This window comes from Sinohyriopsis cumingii, chromosome 7, assembly GCF_028554795.1.
Source record: "Sinohyriopsis cumingii isolate HCF-2022 chromosome 7, ASM2855479v2, whole genome shotgun sequence".
Taxonomy (NCBI): domain Eukaryota; kingdom Metazoa; phylum Mollusca; class Bivalvia; order Unionida; family Unionidae; genus Sinohyriopsis; species Sinohyriopsis cumingii.
Window position 1 is genome coordinate 62,276,731 of NC_142967.1, and position 16,765 is coordinate 62,293,495.

Consider the following 16,765-nt stretch of genomic DNA (forward strand, 5'->3'; position numbering starts at 1 on the left):
CATCTCCTCCCAGTTTGCCTCATACCTCACATATACAACCCAATTAATGCGAGGTCCTGTTGTCAAAACATTTTTGATAATGCCGGTTTCAGGTGTGCACGGTACCATTGATACAAGTTCATTTAGCATAAAGAAATAACGAAAATGACCTACTGCGTCTTGTACATGGTAACTAAAGACCTCTTCCCAATTGTAATCGCGCACATTTTTCTTTTTGTATAAACCTAAAAGGTCCACGAAGCACAATGCGACTAACTACTGCCTTTTTCAGCGCCATTTCTAACCCGCAGGTTTTGCAGCCGCTGAAGCCGCTGATGCTAACAACGCTGAAATCGCTGCAAGGAGTGAAAATATTCCACCGGTGTTTTGCGTTTGCGTCACCTCAGATTTTGAATAACATCAGTTTCACCAAGGTGTTATTGTGTTTGGCTGCATTAAGCTGAGCGACTTGTGTTTTGGTCAAAAACACGGATACAATTCAAGTTAATTTTGTTGAAGAAAGTTTCTTTGTGACCCCACAATCGTGTTTCAATTTTTGTCAGCTGGTTTTCAATAAAGCCTACCTTCACTTCGTGATTATTATTTATTATTGAAACACTTTCAATTATGTGTTTTCTACAGGTGCATCATGAACTTTTGTTCGGCCAAACCAACCCTCCAGCAACAGTCTTATCCAAAGAATCACAACATAACATCGATAACCACCACCAGCGTTACCTACACGTGCATGAAAATACATGTCGACAACGTATCTTCTGAACAACACCAAGTGTTTCGATGAAAAGTAACCGGGTACAATATCATGAAGTCATACTGGAAAATCTGCAGACCAATGTCAAAGTTTTGATGCCATGCCCGTCCATACGCGACAATAGATTGTGTTATGCATTTTCAGTATGTTTGGTTTCAAAGGTAAGCCAAATTTCTTCAGAAGTTTCTTAATGACCGTTTAACAACACATAAACTTCATTCACTTCTAAGTTGTCAAATATCATTTTACTTTTCGTTTGGGCATTGTCTCAAAATTGTAGGCTGAAACGCCACAAACACGTGTTTTGGTGCTGTAAGGCCATGTTGAGTACCTTTTAGCCATATAAACTGTCCCACAATAACACCTGGTGGGTGCGCATGTGTGGTATGCGCGAGAAACGACGACGTTTAAGCGGCTTTAGATTGCATAAATGATAACAAATGTGATTCGCTAGTCAGTGAAAGAAATAACACATGCATCCACAATGTTGATGTTTCTAATCCAACGCCAACATCAGCGGCACTGCACCATGCATTATAGCATCGTTGAAGTTGTTCTTTCGGGTTAATGAGACTGTTTGCTCGGCTCCAAAATTAACCTTGCGAATATCTCTACAAACCCTGTAATCATAATGAGGCTACACGAGGTTGGGAAATCCACCACTGTTAAATTTATATACGTCATTGAGGTAATTATGACTATGATATGCAGTCAGTTTGGATCTTGCATGTAAAAATTGTTCGTTTTCTGAACATCTTTGGGCCAACCAAAACCTGTTCTCAACGACGACTATCAAATGTTAACCAAATATTGCTGACATTCAATTGCGATGAAGGAGCTGAGTGTGGGCTCATGTTCACGTATATAAAGTTTAGAGTCTTTACCGGTCAACATCGACATTCTTCGTCGGACCTCATAATTGATTGAGGTAATATCATTCGCATCTATAGGAATTTCTAACATACCTCAAGATATTCAACTACCTTGTGAAAATATAAATGTGTTATTTGTGGGCAGACTACCAAACGGTTGTGATCGTATATTAGGCCAACTTTAATAAATTCGCAGCGAGGCAATGCTATCTCAAGTGTGAGTGATTCACCACCGGTAAACGGTGTAGAAAAGGTCATACTGAATTCTGCTTTCATTAATGATGATTGTGATCATCGACGTAACACTATGGGTTATATTTACAACAACCTTTTGCATTGTAACATCTTTTCACTCAAAACCGCCTCCGAACTCGTCATCGGTGTCGTAGTAATATGCATTATTGATATCTCTGGCAAATTCATGCATCAGCGCGCGATATGTTTTTCTATCTATGATGCCATTGGTGAGCAGTCACTGACTATTTGATGTAGCTTCACCAATGAATTCAGGTGCGTTGTTACCGGCACGAAATGATCCTACAAGTGTTTCCAGTCGATCAGCAAGGTCGCTAGAGTCACACAGTCCACCAAGGCCGCTTCCTTTCCTTTCATTTTCTTGTATGGTTGCAGGTGTACGTTTTGGTAACTGTTGCTGGTCCCACCTTTTCATTTTTTTCTTTAATCCATTTGTCTTCTTCTTCTTGTTTTTCTTCTTGCGTGAATGTAAGGTTTGGTTGCTGGTCCATTTACCTCTGTGGTTGTTCCGGTTGCTGTTCTTTCCTCTGGACCTACAGGGCGCATTGGCAAGCGTGTAACAACCTCTGCACATATTCTTGCTGCTTATTTATATCCTTGGCGCGCTTAGACATTTTTGAATTGGATCCTGTTCTACTTTTGTTTCTGTTAGCAATGCCAATCCTTCTACTGTTGCTCACATTACCTTTATAATATCCTCGGCATGTTCCGCAATTTATGTTAGTTTAATCAGCGGTGCAGATGCTTGTTCGAAGCCTGCCGTTAGATCTTTAGCAGTTTATCGCAACTATATTTTCGACCTGCAATAACATTAGGAATCAGTTCCTGGTGTTCACGAGTGGTTTTACGACGTCGCTTCTCCTACTCGCTTGCAGACATTTAATAAAATTATTTTGATTGTTAAATTGCCCTGTGAGACACGTTCGTATCGAGACCCGCACAATACTTTCTTCCGCGAATGCAAGTTCCGGTCATATCATAATGAGAAAACCGTACGGGTCCGGTGTGATCCGTGCAAACATGTCACAAAATTCATCCCACGAATGATCAGCGGCACACAAAGTCCAACTAATATTTGCAGGGTCATGTGCATCAATGCCATGAAATTCCATCAACATCTTACAGTTGCTACGAATCACTTTCGGCACATATGCATATCGTTGAGTCAAATATATTTGATCGGTGTTTTTGTGTCGATATCGTGAAAACATTTGTGCGGGATTGACTTGGTACTCAAGCATCACATCGTCGTATACTACAAGATTGTTTTATATTGCATCCAAATTGTCAATGGTATGTGCCTCATCAATAGTGGAGAAGAAATCAACGGTGGCGTTGCCACTTTTGCCGCTCATCGTCTTTTTATATAAAAAAAGCTTTCAAAACATCATAACAAGGTTGATCATCCGCCACGGCGCCATCGTGTACACCCCACTTTAGCCATAGTAAAATCATATTTATCAACAGCTGAATCTTTCTTGATCCAGCTGGATGAATCAGTGCATGAACTGAGTTTGGAAATGTAGCACCATGCCTGGACAGTTTCGGTGTTGCTTGTACGGAAATGTCCAATGAGGGAAAATCTTTGGGGTTTTAAAGCATCTTTGAATTTCCTTTTACATTTTGCCGTTGAATAATACAATATATAATACAATTAAGTCGTCATATTTTGTACCATGTCAGGCAATAATATATACTGCAAATCTAACTCGAGCTTAAACATGTAATGAACGAGCAGCGAACACTGGAACTTGAGTTCCTTGTGGAGCAGAGAAGCAACTTTTGGTGGAAGTAAAGGTCCAGTTTTAAAAGTCGGTGGTGATATCGCGGCGACATTAACAAAGTCACCAGGGACACCATGGAGTAAATATCCCGGTGAAAAGCACATCGATGGATACAGCTGTTGGCCTGGTACACGGCTGGATATACGATTTGATTCTAACAACCAACCGAAGCTTGGTGAAGCACCTATGAATCGTCCTGATGCTGCGTGCTAACGACTTGACCTTGCTTATAAAGCATCTCACGATATCAGTGCACGTCATCGCGCCGGTACGGATCAGATGCAATTGCTGAACAAGGTACTGGAGAACGAATCGCATGATGGATTATCTTATGAAGACTGTTTCGGAGGTTCCACCTCTCATGGACAAAAGTCCGCTCATTAAAAGTAAATTATACCCATATAAACAAACGATGGATACCAAACATGTCGGACATTATCAAAAATATACTATAGTCCGCGTGAGTATTGGAAAGGTGAAGCGGCCGTGGAAAAGTTAACAAGCGCAGCAAAGAGGCCACTCATCGTGTCTTATAAACATTCATCACTAACATGGCTACGAGTATTACAAGTGGATCCTGGTAAAGAATTTCTCTGGTATTTTGCTGCACTAAACTTACCCAAATTTTCAATGTCACTTCTTTATTATCTATTTGCTCTTTCTTTTCATTCAGAGATGCGCCTATCGTCTGAAAGAAAAACGCAGTACGGTGAAGGTACCCGCTGTCAAGGTTAATCACAATCTTTACATGGCAATACAGTATCCGCAAGGTTGCGTAACAAAACATATTGTATCTCAGACTTAAAATTTATATATTAATTTTCAACAGCACATAAGATCATTTAGTGCCGAGTGAATGGGAATGCATATAAATACACCACGAAAGCCAACCCATGCTGGTCCGGATAGGATTTGAACCAAGATCAAATAGTCTGGATGATAATTACTAGCCAATTTGAATCCAAAGTTTGTAGTACATTTGTACAGTAAAGAATTAAGTGTGGCAAGTTCGACATTACAAATTTGATTTTGGTCGGTAGCATTTTCCATAATCCTTGTTTGTCCATGTTCTCGCTCACTGAACTGTGACAAGTTTACATTTCCGTCAATGCAACACTTAGAATGCATCTTATGTTGACCTTTTCTGTCCATTTTTATTATAGTTTCAGCTACAGAATCTTCATTTCTTTCTGTCTGTCAATCTGTCTATCCGTATGTTCTTGTGCCCGAACGTCCGTCCCTCCTGGTAAGGCACTTCGCATGACAAAAAAAAAACTAATCCATGTAATCAAAAAAAGCCGTCAGACGTGTTTTATTATATACAATTAAAGTATGTAAATGTTAGAAGTGTTTTCCATTTTTTATTTATTTATTTTCTTTTCAAAGACTGGAATTTTGGTTAAGAAATGTTTAGCCTGTTTACACAAAAACAATTTTGCAATGACAAATTAAAGTTCGTGAACATGATTGTATGTAAATGCTGATGACTTGATTTAATTTTCATGGTATTAAAGCAGTTATTCCACTTTTGGCAGTTGTGAACTCTTTTGGCTTTTAAGAATATGCGTTTTGCAAACACAAATCTAGTCAAAACTTACTCATCTGAGATACTGAAGTATATAAGCCAGTCCAAAGAATAAAGTCTTCATCTAAAAGCCGTATGTGCCAATAAATAACAGTTCATTTGTACGTTCGGAGGAGAATGTTATACTTACCGCATCAACCATAACGGGAAATCTGTCATGAGTATATCTAAGCAAGAGACAAGTTTTTCCCACGAAGTTGTCACCAAGCAATACGACTTTGCAGTTTAAATTAACACTGCTCATTCCTTTTCTAGTCAAATTGCCACTTGTATTTTTCAACTGGAAATGTCTGAAATGTAAACGGATTTTCCCCTAAAAAAAATTTCAAATGCACTTCTGAACAGTTTTAAACACTGTATTATTTTTAAACAAAACAGAAAAAAAAACAGCATCTTATTTTACAAAAATACTACTTTTCTCGGCATATCCTGCTGGTTAAAACAACTTATATTTTAAAACTGAAATTTCTGATTATTCAGAGAAGACAATTATATTTCTCTATCCAAATCAGTAATTTCTATATGTAATGAAGAAGACAATATTGTTTGATATTTCTGGAGAAAATGCATAATACGTATAAGACATAGTCACTGCACGTTTGCGTATCACTTCTTACTGCATTCAGTTATTACACGAGTAATAGTTCCTTCCGGACACCACTAAATTCATCATCGCTTTGAAACTTCCGATCATGTAATTAAGCATCCTGGTTGCTACAAATATCTACATAATCAAGAGAACATTCATTTCCGCAGGGACGTGTATAGCTAAAGACCTTTCTAAAATTACCAAGTGAACTCCAAATACGTCACCCACCTTGCCCCATCCTCACCCCGACAGCTCTAGCCTTCGGAAACCATGTGTCCAGGTGACAGTACAATTATGTACCGATTTTAGATGCCACATTTTGTTTGATTAGAAACTGACAACAGATATACACTGTACTTACCTCTAGGAAATTTGACAACGGTGTCACATGATACATCCGGCTTTCATAGCGCTTGAGTAAATTTAGCTATTGTCGTTTGCTTGGTGCAATCTTACAGGCACTTGATTCAGAGGGACAGTAATAACAATTAATAGGAGAAATGGTATCATTAGTTTCCCCCTGAATCAAGTGCCTGTGTGCAGTCTACGTTTTCTATCCAAGTGCGAATAATTAATACGAACCTTTTACCTTTTTTCATTGTTCTCCATTCGCAACTTTATGCCGTGTACTTTGGGCATAACTACGTCGCAGTACATGACGAAAGTCGCTGCGGGCAAGTCAAGTAGTAGATAATCAAAAGCTGAAACAGTTGCTAATAATAGAATGTTTTTAATAAAAGCGGTTTTTTTTCCCCTGCTCAGTGCGCGATCTCTATTGCTATTTTAATAACAAAACAAAATGGGACGCTATACCTCAATCAAATTAAGATAATCCGTCTTCATGTTTAACTCAATGGCTGGCTGCTTTGTAAGAGTTCACAAGATGCAATCCCGAAGTCCATTTTCTATCTATCCGAACCTACATTTTTTTATACAAATTATATTTTCGAATCTTAGAATTATTTCCCCTTCTTACCTGTACCGTTCTTAAATGTCCAATTCTACTATTAATCGAGCGCCGTTTTTGAATGATTTCTTTTCCTAATGTACTACACTGTAATTGGAATGGACCGCCCAGAAAAGATGTTTCCTATGTTAAAGTTAGGGACATATGTACGGAAGCCCATTGGTGTTAAATAATGTCTGTAAAAAAAAATATTGCGAATAAAGGCAATACTTATTGCGAATATTCGCAATAATATTGCGAATAAAGGCAATACTTATTGAGAATAAACGTAATACTTACTGTCGCAATACTATTGCGAATAAACGCAATACCTACTGCGAATAAACGCAATACTTATTGCGAATATTCGCAATACTATTGCGAATAAAAGCAATACTTATAACCCTTCATTGTTTTTCGGTAAGAAATTGGATACAGTTTTGTTCGTGTTTTAGGAGTTTTCTTTACAGTTTATTGTTACTTTTACTTTTTATTGGAATTTTTGATGATGAGACACATGTCAGTTCAGTGTGAACTTACATTTATTTCAGTTTGTTTCATAGTGATCCAAGAGTTGCAGGTTCATATAATTTTGTATTACACATTCGTAACCCGTCTTTGCCTATAGGTAAGAAATATCATAGTTTTGTTGATGTTTAAGGAAGTGTTTTTGTGCAGTTTCATTGTTACTTTTACCTTCTGTCTACATTTTTGACGATGTGGCAAATCCAATCTTAAGGGAAGAAAATTCATTTTAAAAATATTGAAATATTTATATGAAAAGAGAGAGTTCATCATGAGTGATGCTTATGGCTTGTAAGTTGTGATTCTTCTTTTTTGTTAATGGCAGTTACAATAAAGATATAAAATAAAACTTGACCTGGTCTTGAGTTCATTTTTTATTTAGATGGTGTACCTTTTGCATGATTAATTACACTGTTAGATAATTTCTAAGAAATGAAATCTTTTTTAATAATGTTGGAATCAACATCAATGTCACAATTATCGTTAATACTTGTTAAGTTTTTTTTCATTTTGGTCCATATATTCTAAGCTCTTGATTATTTCCTAAACAAGCAAAGAAGAAGAGGAGCATGTGATGAAATATTGTCACTTAAGTAACCCCATATGTCTTATCCTTGCCCATAGCGTCATCTTGAAAATATACATACATTGTATGCATTTGTTTTTCCTTTACTGTCTTGGATCCATGACACCTACATTGTACTTCAGTTCTACCTCTGTTATGAAGCCTGGAATAGAGATTTATACCCAAAAGATTTTGATAGTGTTGTGTACAAAGACGTAGTTTGGTTTGTAATTGACAAAGATTACACTTTGCTAGTTATATACATTAAAAAGTTTTATATGATTTCAGAAATATGGAAAAGTGTTTGTGCAACTCCATAAAATTTGTCAAATTTCATATGAAATATAGTAAAGCTCAACAGACTGACTGCTAGCTTAATTTCCACGTTACCGCTTGGAATTGCAAAATGACAGAACCTTGGAAAAATGTTATACTTCGCGTCATCAATTAAGGTGTAGTAATCTGAAAAGTATGCAAGAAGAATAGTGGAACCAACATGGAACTATAAGTGCCCAGCTTCATTTAATGGTATGAGGAGAACACTGATAATATACCTGTCTCTTCCATAAGGGTGCTAAAACTCTTGTCCATTTGACACTATTATCCATGTCCAAGAAGGGGTAGCATTTTGGCACCCTTCCCTTGGATATATATAGTTATATAGGTACGACTCTTTGGTATTAAACTAATTAACAGAAAAGAGTGAAAACCAACAGGCTTTGCAAAATTTAACAAACAGTTTATTTCCCTTGAATACAATGTGAAAGTTTAAAATGAACTTACAGTATTGTCAAATAAGTTCCGAATAGTCCTATACGATCTACCACAAGTATATAACAACTTTCAGACGACTGCTCCTTCATATGGAATAAACATATACCAATTGAAGAACTTTTCCAGGAACCTAATAACCTGTAACTTAATAACCTGTATCCAACTATAAACTTCACAAAGAATGAGAGTGAAATAAGCATTCCTTTCCTAGACATTCTCGTCAAACTATCTGGAATACATAATACAACTGAAATGTATAGCAAACCAATTGGAACATATAATTATCTCAATTTTAAATCCTATCATGCAAAACATATAAAGGTGAACATTCCTTTTAACCTTGCCTCAAGAATGATAACAACTGTAGAGAACAAACATACACAAAAAACAAAGACTGGCAGAGTTATAGTAATATCTAGGAAGCAAACGACCCAGACGAAAGTATCGATCAAGGAATACTCAAAGCGAAAAGAAATGGACCAATCAAGGGAAATATCCGTGAAAACATAAACCCATCATGAAATAAAATTCCTTTTATTACAACCTAAAATCCACGGAATACAAATATCACACCGCTGGTACGAACATGTGAACAATTAATCAAACCTTGTGATAAAACGAAAAATGTCTTGGAAACACGAAAAAATATTAATAGTAAGAGACAATCCAAAATTTTTGAACAAATTCTTACCAGATCTAAATTTAATGTCATTTAAAGAAAGACATGAGTAACCAAATGTGGAACGAGTAGATGCAAAATTTGTTCCAATATAAAAGAAGGAAACCCAAAAATGGTAAGCTATTTAAACTAGACATTAATCACAATTCAAGAAATGTGACTTATGCATTGATATGTGTGCGGTTTGAAGCTTTTTCCATACGTCAGACGAAAAATGAACTAAGGGAATGACAGTACAGAGCCGTAGAAAAATGAATAGAAGAGCTCGATTTATGAAAAGTCAATAAACATACATAACTGTTCAGGAGGAAATTTCAAAGTCCTTCCCTTTAATAAATTATTAACTAATAATGAATCTTTAATTAATGCTGAGCGACAAGCGAGGCAGCTGTTAGTACCATTTTTGCAAGTCTTTGGCATTACTCGGCCGTGGATCGAACCCACGACCTCCCGCATCCGAGGCAAACGCTTTTACCACTAGGTCACCGGAGCGGTTTATTTCGAAAGAAAAGACAGATACATAAAATACATGCAATATCAACTAAGCGATTTTTGTCTTATACAATCTTGCTCAGAATATAAGATACTTGCTCGGAAGCGAGTAAGGAAAGCAAGAAAGCAAGACAAGGTCAAATTATTTTTTCTTGTGGCAACACATTTTTATCATGATATCTAGTACCATAAAGTGTGTGCTTGCAGCAACCGTTACCAGTTTCACATATTTGTCAGGCAACAATTCAGCAAACATTTCACCCCACAAAAACTGCAGCTGTTGTTTGCTAGTTGACATTACGCCGTCTCGCCTTTTACAGATGATACGGATACTAACTGATTCACTTTTGTCCTTCCACCCTTCATTTCTACTTAAAACCTCCCCCTCCTCAAACCAGATTGTCGCTCTCAACCGAAACCACTCATATGGCTGCAAGATATATGACTTTCAAATTAAAACGTAATTATTGATTATATCATTAAGCAATTTCCCTTGGAGTATTTAGAATAGTTGCTTAATTAATTGAATTCTTCCAGTCCGTAGCCAATCTACGGCATACACGAGTGACACAGAGATATCTGTAAAGTTGATGATACACTCACTGGTCACGAATTCCACATCAATGCATTGAAAATTCACTGGCTTATTTCTGTTACATCTTCTATTTTGGCAAAAGTTTCATTCTTCAAACGAATATAGCCTTAGGAAGAATGCGGTCACTGAAGACTAAGGAAATTCAATTTCTCGTACAATATACATCGGGCATGATTTCTGCTTTATTACGCATAAATAATTCATTGTTTCTATCCTTGAAAAGTGGATTCAAAATTATCTTGGTAATCTTGTTTGTGGGGATTGAAGCCAATCGCTTCTATTATTGTCCGAACTTCGTAATTATTTAGCAAAATAAATTCCATGAGTTACACCTAGAAAAAAGGGTTTTGTAGTAACAAGCACCCCGCTTCTCTCGAAACCACATAATTTCTCTCTGATGCCTCTCACTCATTTTGCTTATCGTTAGAATCATTGCATGACTGACTTTAAAAGTGAAACTGACAGACGCATATGTTGACAAGAGAAACGACTAGAAACTACATAAACTACATGGGGCACACCTGTAACACCTGTATCAAGCTCTTTTATGTAATTTTACCTTTTTTGCAGCTAAACATTTGCAATAAATTGTAATTATCAATTAAATAAAGATATAATTAACTCAGTAGATCATTCTTCCTATCTCAATTTTACCTACAGCTTTAAAGACATTACGTTTTGGTAAAAATTACAAACTTTTATCGCAAGAATATTTTTTGGGATAGTAGTTGTAGCGATGTTAAAAGGTTTATTAATTTTTAGAGACAACACCATCCATCACAACTGAGATACGACGCAAACGATCAATAATAGAAATCTTGATATGTTTTGTAATAATAAAGGGGTAATTTGCCACTAGTTGAACGTTTAACACAAGATTCATCAGAGGCTATTGTTAATGTTGGATTTAATAGATATCATGAAAAAAATCAACAAATCTCCATTTTTATATACATGGCACATTATGCCCATCTGGTCTAAATATGTTTTTGTGATTCACTGGCTTTGCATAAATGTATCTGTAGTCATCGGTTAAACGTTAAGACTCCAACACATCCAAGGTTAGTTATCTCCTCCAGGTTCTTTGGCTTCCACCATCTCAATGACCACAGCTGCTAACATCAGAACCGTGTGTTATACCCGTTTTTAAAGCCACCCGATTTGTTGTACATACAATATAAATTAAATAAGTACACATATATGTAGATGTCTTAACATTTTACACGTGTAAGTGTATTTCGTGACATCTTACACATATATGTACGTTTCTTTACATCTTACACATCTCTTTTTCGTTTTACACATATATGTACATTTCTTTACATCTTACACATATATTTACAATTTTTATATCTTTACTAAAGAAATAAGCATCACTGGCCATTGTTTGACGCTCAGCTACCATTACATCAAAAAAAAAAAAGAAAGAGAACAAAATGATAACAGGTTTTATAACGGGTAAATTACAGTTCTATTTAATGCTGCCATCAGGTCAACAATATAACAATACTTTGATGGTTGAGTATATACTCTTTGCGCATGAGAAGTCCACAATCATATACAGTATAATACTTTGACAAGTTAAGGTTATTTATTGGCAAACACAACGTCGGCTTCTTGCCATAACCTAACACATGTATAGTGGGTACACTGAGAGATTTAACCAACACGTGCATAATAAAACTGTTTACGTCGTCTAAAAAAAGGTTACAAATGGCTTGTGTTATATAACCCAATACTGACATGAATTGATGTTTGAAATAAAAGCATAAAATCTAAAATCTAATGTTGTATTCATTGCACGTGTCATTCACAATAAAATAACCTATCAATATCTTTCTAGGATACATGGAGTATCGCTTGTATTGTTTCCACATCAATGCATACAAATTCTGGTAATTGTCCATTTCTCAAAGAAAAATAAAATACCAAAAGCGTAATATCGCAAGTCGAAACATGTTATCGAGGCCACCAGAATGTTACCTGTGTGTCATACAGTTAACATAATTCTGGCAACATAAATAAATTAATGTCATATGATAAGAATACTGTTATACATTAGACACTGTTTATTATGAATCGAAACTAACAATTATCATTATACCTCACACTTAGCAATCGACTGCAATTGCTTCCTCAGCTGATACAATAAATGGAAATGTTGTTCTAACAGAGAGTAAATATGCGGAAATAAACAGATGATCTTCGCCATCTTAAAGTCATGATTACGAGATCTTGTATCCTGACTTTAGAACAAGATATGGCTGCGTCTGTTCTGAGACAATGGGTAGAGTAGTAATCGGGAATAAATCAAATCCAATGTATCTAGATGTCTACTTGTATAATTACCAAATGTAATAAATTTAGTTGTGATGAAATCTGCTTTGATACAGATATTGATGTAATTTTATGATCTTAAATTAAGTAACAGAAAGAAGCGACAAAAACAGGTTTTGTAAAATGCAACAAACAATTTATTTGTCTAAATACAAAGTGAAAATTTAAAGGGACCTCTGAGTATTGTGAATTATATCCAAACTAATGCTAAATGTTCTTACACAAGCCCAAAAGTATAGAATGTTGCGAATGAATTTCAAGAGTCTTGAATGTACAGATGTACCAATAGTCTTGATGTATCACAATGATATATCCAGAATTTCTTTGAATGAGTTCTGAATAATTCCAAAGCAGCGTTTTAGACCAAAAGTAAATGAGCATTTTGTACATCCGATGAATTATTTAAATAAACACTATTTTTAACTGCCAAACATACATATATGACACATATGATTTGAAACAAAAATCAAATTATTTACTATGAGCAATGAGGGGGAATCAAACAGTTTTAAAACATTGTCTCGTTACGAAAAAAATATTCTGATTTGGAGAAGCATTAGGTGTTGTTAATGCCTTCAACAAAGTAACAAAATGTAATTACTAGGTTTTAGTGAACATTGTATCAAATATAATTCACGTTAACTGCCGTTGAATGCACGTCCAATCGGGAAGCAAGCCAATTTGCAGGAGGAATGACTGTATGATATAATTCTGAATAGTTTTAATTCCTAATACAGGCGAAAACATGAATCGTCATCGGGTACTAGATCTGGATCCTTTTATTGTAATATTTTGTTTGAATTTGAAAATAAAATAAAATAAAGACATTACATATTTCGGTCTTATTAGTAAAATAATAATCGCAAGAATCAACAAGATAAACTAAAACAATATCAGATATGTGGGTGTGTACAGTCCATTCCTAGCTTGTTCGGTACGACATCCTTTACTATTAAAAAAAAGTGCAGAACAGTTGGTTTCAGAGTGTCAATAAATCAATAATGTTTGCCAATGTATTTTCCCAACACACACAACAACTGCATTTAATAAAGAGGTTACGAAAGCCAATAAAATCTAAAATTTAATGATGTATTCATTGCACCTGTCACTTAGCTACGTCACCTGCGATGCCCCCCCCCCCATCCGCGCCTTTTAACCACTCCCATTCCCCAAACGCGTCTGACGCTCCCACCACCACCACATTCTAGATACTTGAGATGTATTGACCTGTGAAGAACCTTCCTGGAGCTTTGTAACTGTTTGCAATGAAAATGACTTTATAACAAATGTGGGAACACTGAATGAATCCGAGTCTTGCCAAGTTGACTGCTTGTCAGTTAATCTACAGCGTTTCCAGAATTTCACTAAATGTAGAATTTAATCTGAATACAGAAGTGGATAAAGTTTCGAAGGAGTTATTTGCACACTAGTCGACTCGTCGTGCTAATGAATAATTAATAAGTCCAACTGTAATCTACTGGTATAGAACAGGCGAATGACACTCTACTGTTGTAGAACAGGCGAATCACACTCAATTACAATTTGATATCAGCACTCACATTAGCGCAAGTCTTATTCTTTCTCAATGTATCGTAACATAAATTTAAACATTTTAATTGGAAATGCAAGCTAACAATGTCTGATAAAATGTTACCCTACCATAGCTCTAACATATATATGACAATTATGAAATTGCCAATACGTTACCCCGAGAGGAATCACATCAATTCGTTCTATAATAAAGACTTTTGCAAGGAACGGGTCACGTACACTTTTTAAGGCAATACATAGTCCCTGACTGAGGTAAAAAAAAAAATTAAAAGAAAGAAGGAAAACGATTGTTCACTAACAAACATGCTGAAAGACGTCACTACGAGGAATGTAACCAAATTATGGGTACTACCACAACCGTTCATGAGTACAGATAAGCTTTCACCCCTAAAACTATACTTTCCATACATATATATATACCCATGTAATTTGTCTAAACAACACAAAGAGACATCGGTTGCAGTTAATGTAATTCAAATTCTGCATTCATAGCCAAAAAGAAAATATTGTAAATACAAAAGCTGCGAGACTGGCGATCAAAATTATTCCATGAAATTCGTTGCAGATCAAGATGATCAGATTTTAGGAAAAAGAAAATTAAAGAATGGGAAAGGAGTAGATCAAATCTCTAATGCTAGGAAGAGACCATCCATTCTTAATTGAACATATTTCATATTTATTTCTCGAAGTTGTAGTGCTAGCAATTTCCCAATCAAGCTGGAAATCATTCTGCCCTATCTCTATACACAGATTTGGAAAACCTTGGATCCCAAAAGTTTACACAGGGAAAGCCTAAAGTGGTTTGTATTCATAAAATCTTGTTTTCGCGAATAAATTATATATAACATAAACCCCACCAATTATCTAGTCCTACTGACTAAAGCTCATGGTGGGTTTCAAATTACTAACATCTTACTACTGACAATATTCTGCCCTTAGGTGGGCTTAAATTCTCTTATAATCGTCTACTTTTAATTTTGATTCTCTCTGTGGTGGTTTAAAAAAGCTATATTTACCACTAATAATACACCAAAGTGGACACTGCTGCATTTTTTGGATTACTTTGTCAAACCAGTTGTATAGTATCAATGTGAAGTCTAGTTCTTAAAACAGATATACAAAGTCGAACAATATCTGTATCAATTGTATAGTCGTTACTTTAGTAGCCTTTAAAACCATGCACATATATTGCATATAAATAGATAAAATATTGCTTACGCTATCTTTACAATATTATTGATAAGCACCGAAACCTTTTTGGACATTATACTCTTATCCATCCATAGCTGACATGGTGATTCATTTTACAGGGCTGTATTAAATATCATAATAATTCTGACAACAGCACATCGTCATTCTAAACTCAGATGACAAATGTTTTTACTACCGTATTCAATAATAGATTATATGATTTTCTTGTGTATGTTAATATTCTCAATGCAAATTAGGTGGATTTAGATACGGAAGCACCACAACCGAAAATACGTTTCGCATTACACTTTCTTTCTTTTGGAAATAATAGCCTCTTGCCATACATTTGATAAAACCCCAATGTCGAACATTAGATTCAGCAATGATAGGTAAACAGGCTTTAAAATGTAAACGTATGTCATTAGCTGCCGTAAACGGGTATTAACATGTAAGCATATACCATTAGCTTTCGTAAACGGCGTTAACAGGTTCGCGTCACTTTTGACGTGATTGTTTAGTTGCAGACTTATTATTCTATCTTGAAGATTTGAACTTATCATCTTAGCTCGTATTTTGTGACAAATCCGTTTATCATCATCTTCGCTGTGGATTTCAAATACAGATTCATTTGCTATTTTTGTATCAGAAGTACTTACGTCTGTAAAATACTAATGAATATCATCCAGACTTGAATGTTCCTCGATATCCCTTACCTACACACAATTTCCCTTACCTACACACAATTTCCCTTACCTACACACAATTTAAAAATCTCATAAAATCTTTGGATATAGTTGCCTTAACGTTTTCTTGATAGATTGGCATGCTGTCTAATTATCTACTTTATTTGTTCATTACATTTTTATACGACTAGTCTTCAATTAGCATTTTTGTATTCTAGTGTGATAAATATATTGTGTGCAATAACATCTAAGTTCAGTGATATTGCCCCATAGATTTAGTATTTTACTAAAAATTTTGGGGTTTTCTTTGTTTTAATCAGAGGTACTTGTATATTTATCGTTATTTGTTTAGATAAAAGCAGCGACGAGATATCATATCATATAACATCATGTCAGATGACAACAATGGTGTAGTTTTGGTGACTGGTCATGGAACAGCCTTATGGAGTTATTTCTGTCTAAACGTCCTAAAAAGAAATAAAGAAAGAATTAAATTAATCAGTTATTTCATAAATCAATGTATTCACGAGGTTCAAGAATTATAAGATTACGGATATTTTGAATATTGAAATTCAAATATGTTATTCCATA

At 35.4% G+C, this 16,765-nt stretch overlaps 2 protein-coding genes across 8 annotated transcripts in view; both read right to left on the bottom strand.

Moving 5' to 3' along the window:
* LOC149795376 (ras-related protein Rab-24-like) overlaps positions 1-7,024 on the bottom strand; it is a 36,835-nt gene extending 29,811 nt beyond the window's left edge. The window contains exons 1-3 of one of the 6 annotated variants that reach the window (XM_089965158.1): positions 6,813-7,024; positions 5,378-5,537; positions 4,282-4,350 (exon numbers count right to left, since the gene is read on the bottom strand). In XM_089965158.1, coding sequence (XP_089821284.1) covers positions 4,282-4,350; positions 5,378-5,491 — 183 coding nt within the window. In that variant the 5' untranslated portion in view covers positions 5,492-5,537; positions 6,813-7,024. The other 5 variants (XM_089965153.1, XM_089965154.1, XM_089965156.1 and 2 more) reach the window with 5 other exon arrangements.
* Positions 7,025-11,302: 4,278 nt separating this feature from the next.
* LOC149795377 (ras-related protein Rab-24-like) overlaps positions 11,303-16,765 on the bottom strand; it is a 29,907-nt gene continuing 24,444 nt past the window's right edge. For both annotated transcript variants that reach the window (XM_089965159.1, XM_089965160.1), the window contains exon 8: positions 11,303-16,641. In XM_089965159.1, the coding sequence (XP_089821285.1) occupies positions 16,562-16,641 (80 nt within the window). In that variant the 3' untranslated portion in view covers positions 11,303-16,561. The remainder of the gene's footprint in view (positions 16,642-16,765) is intronic.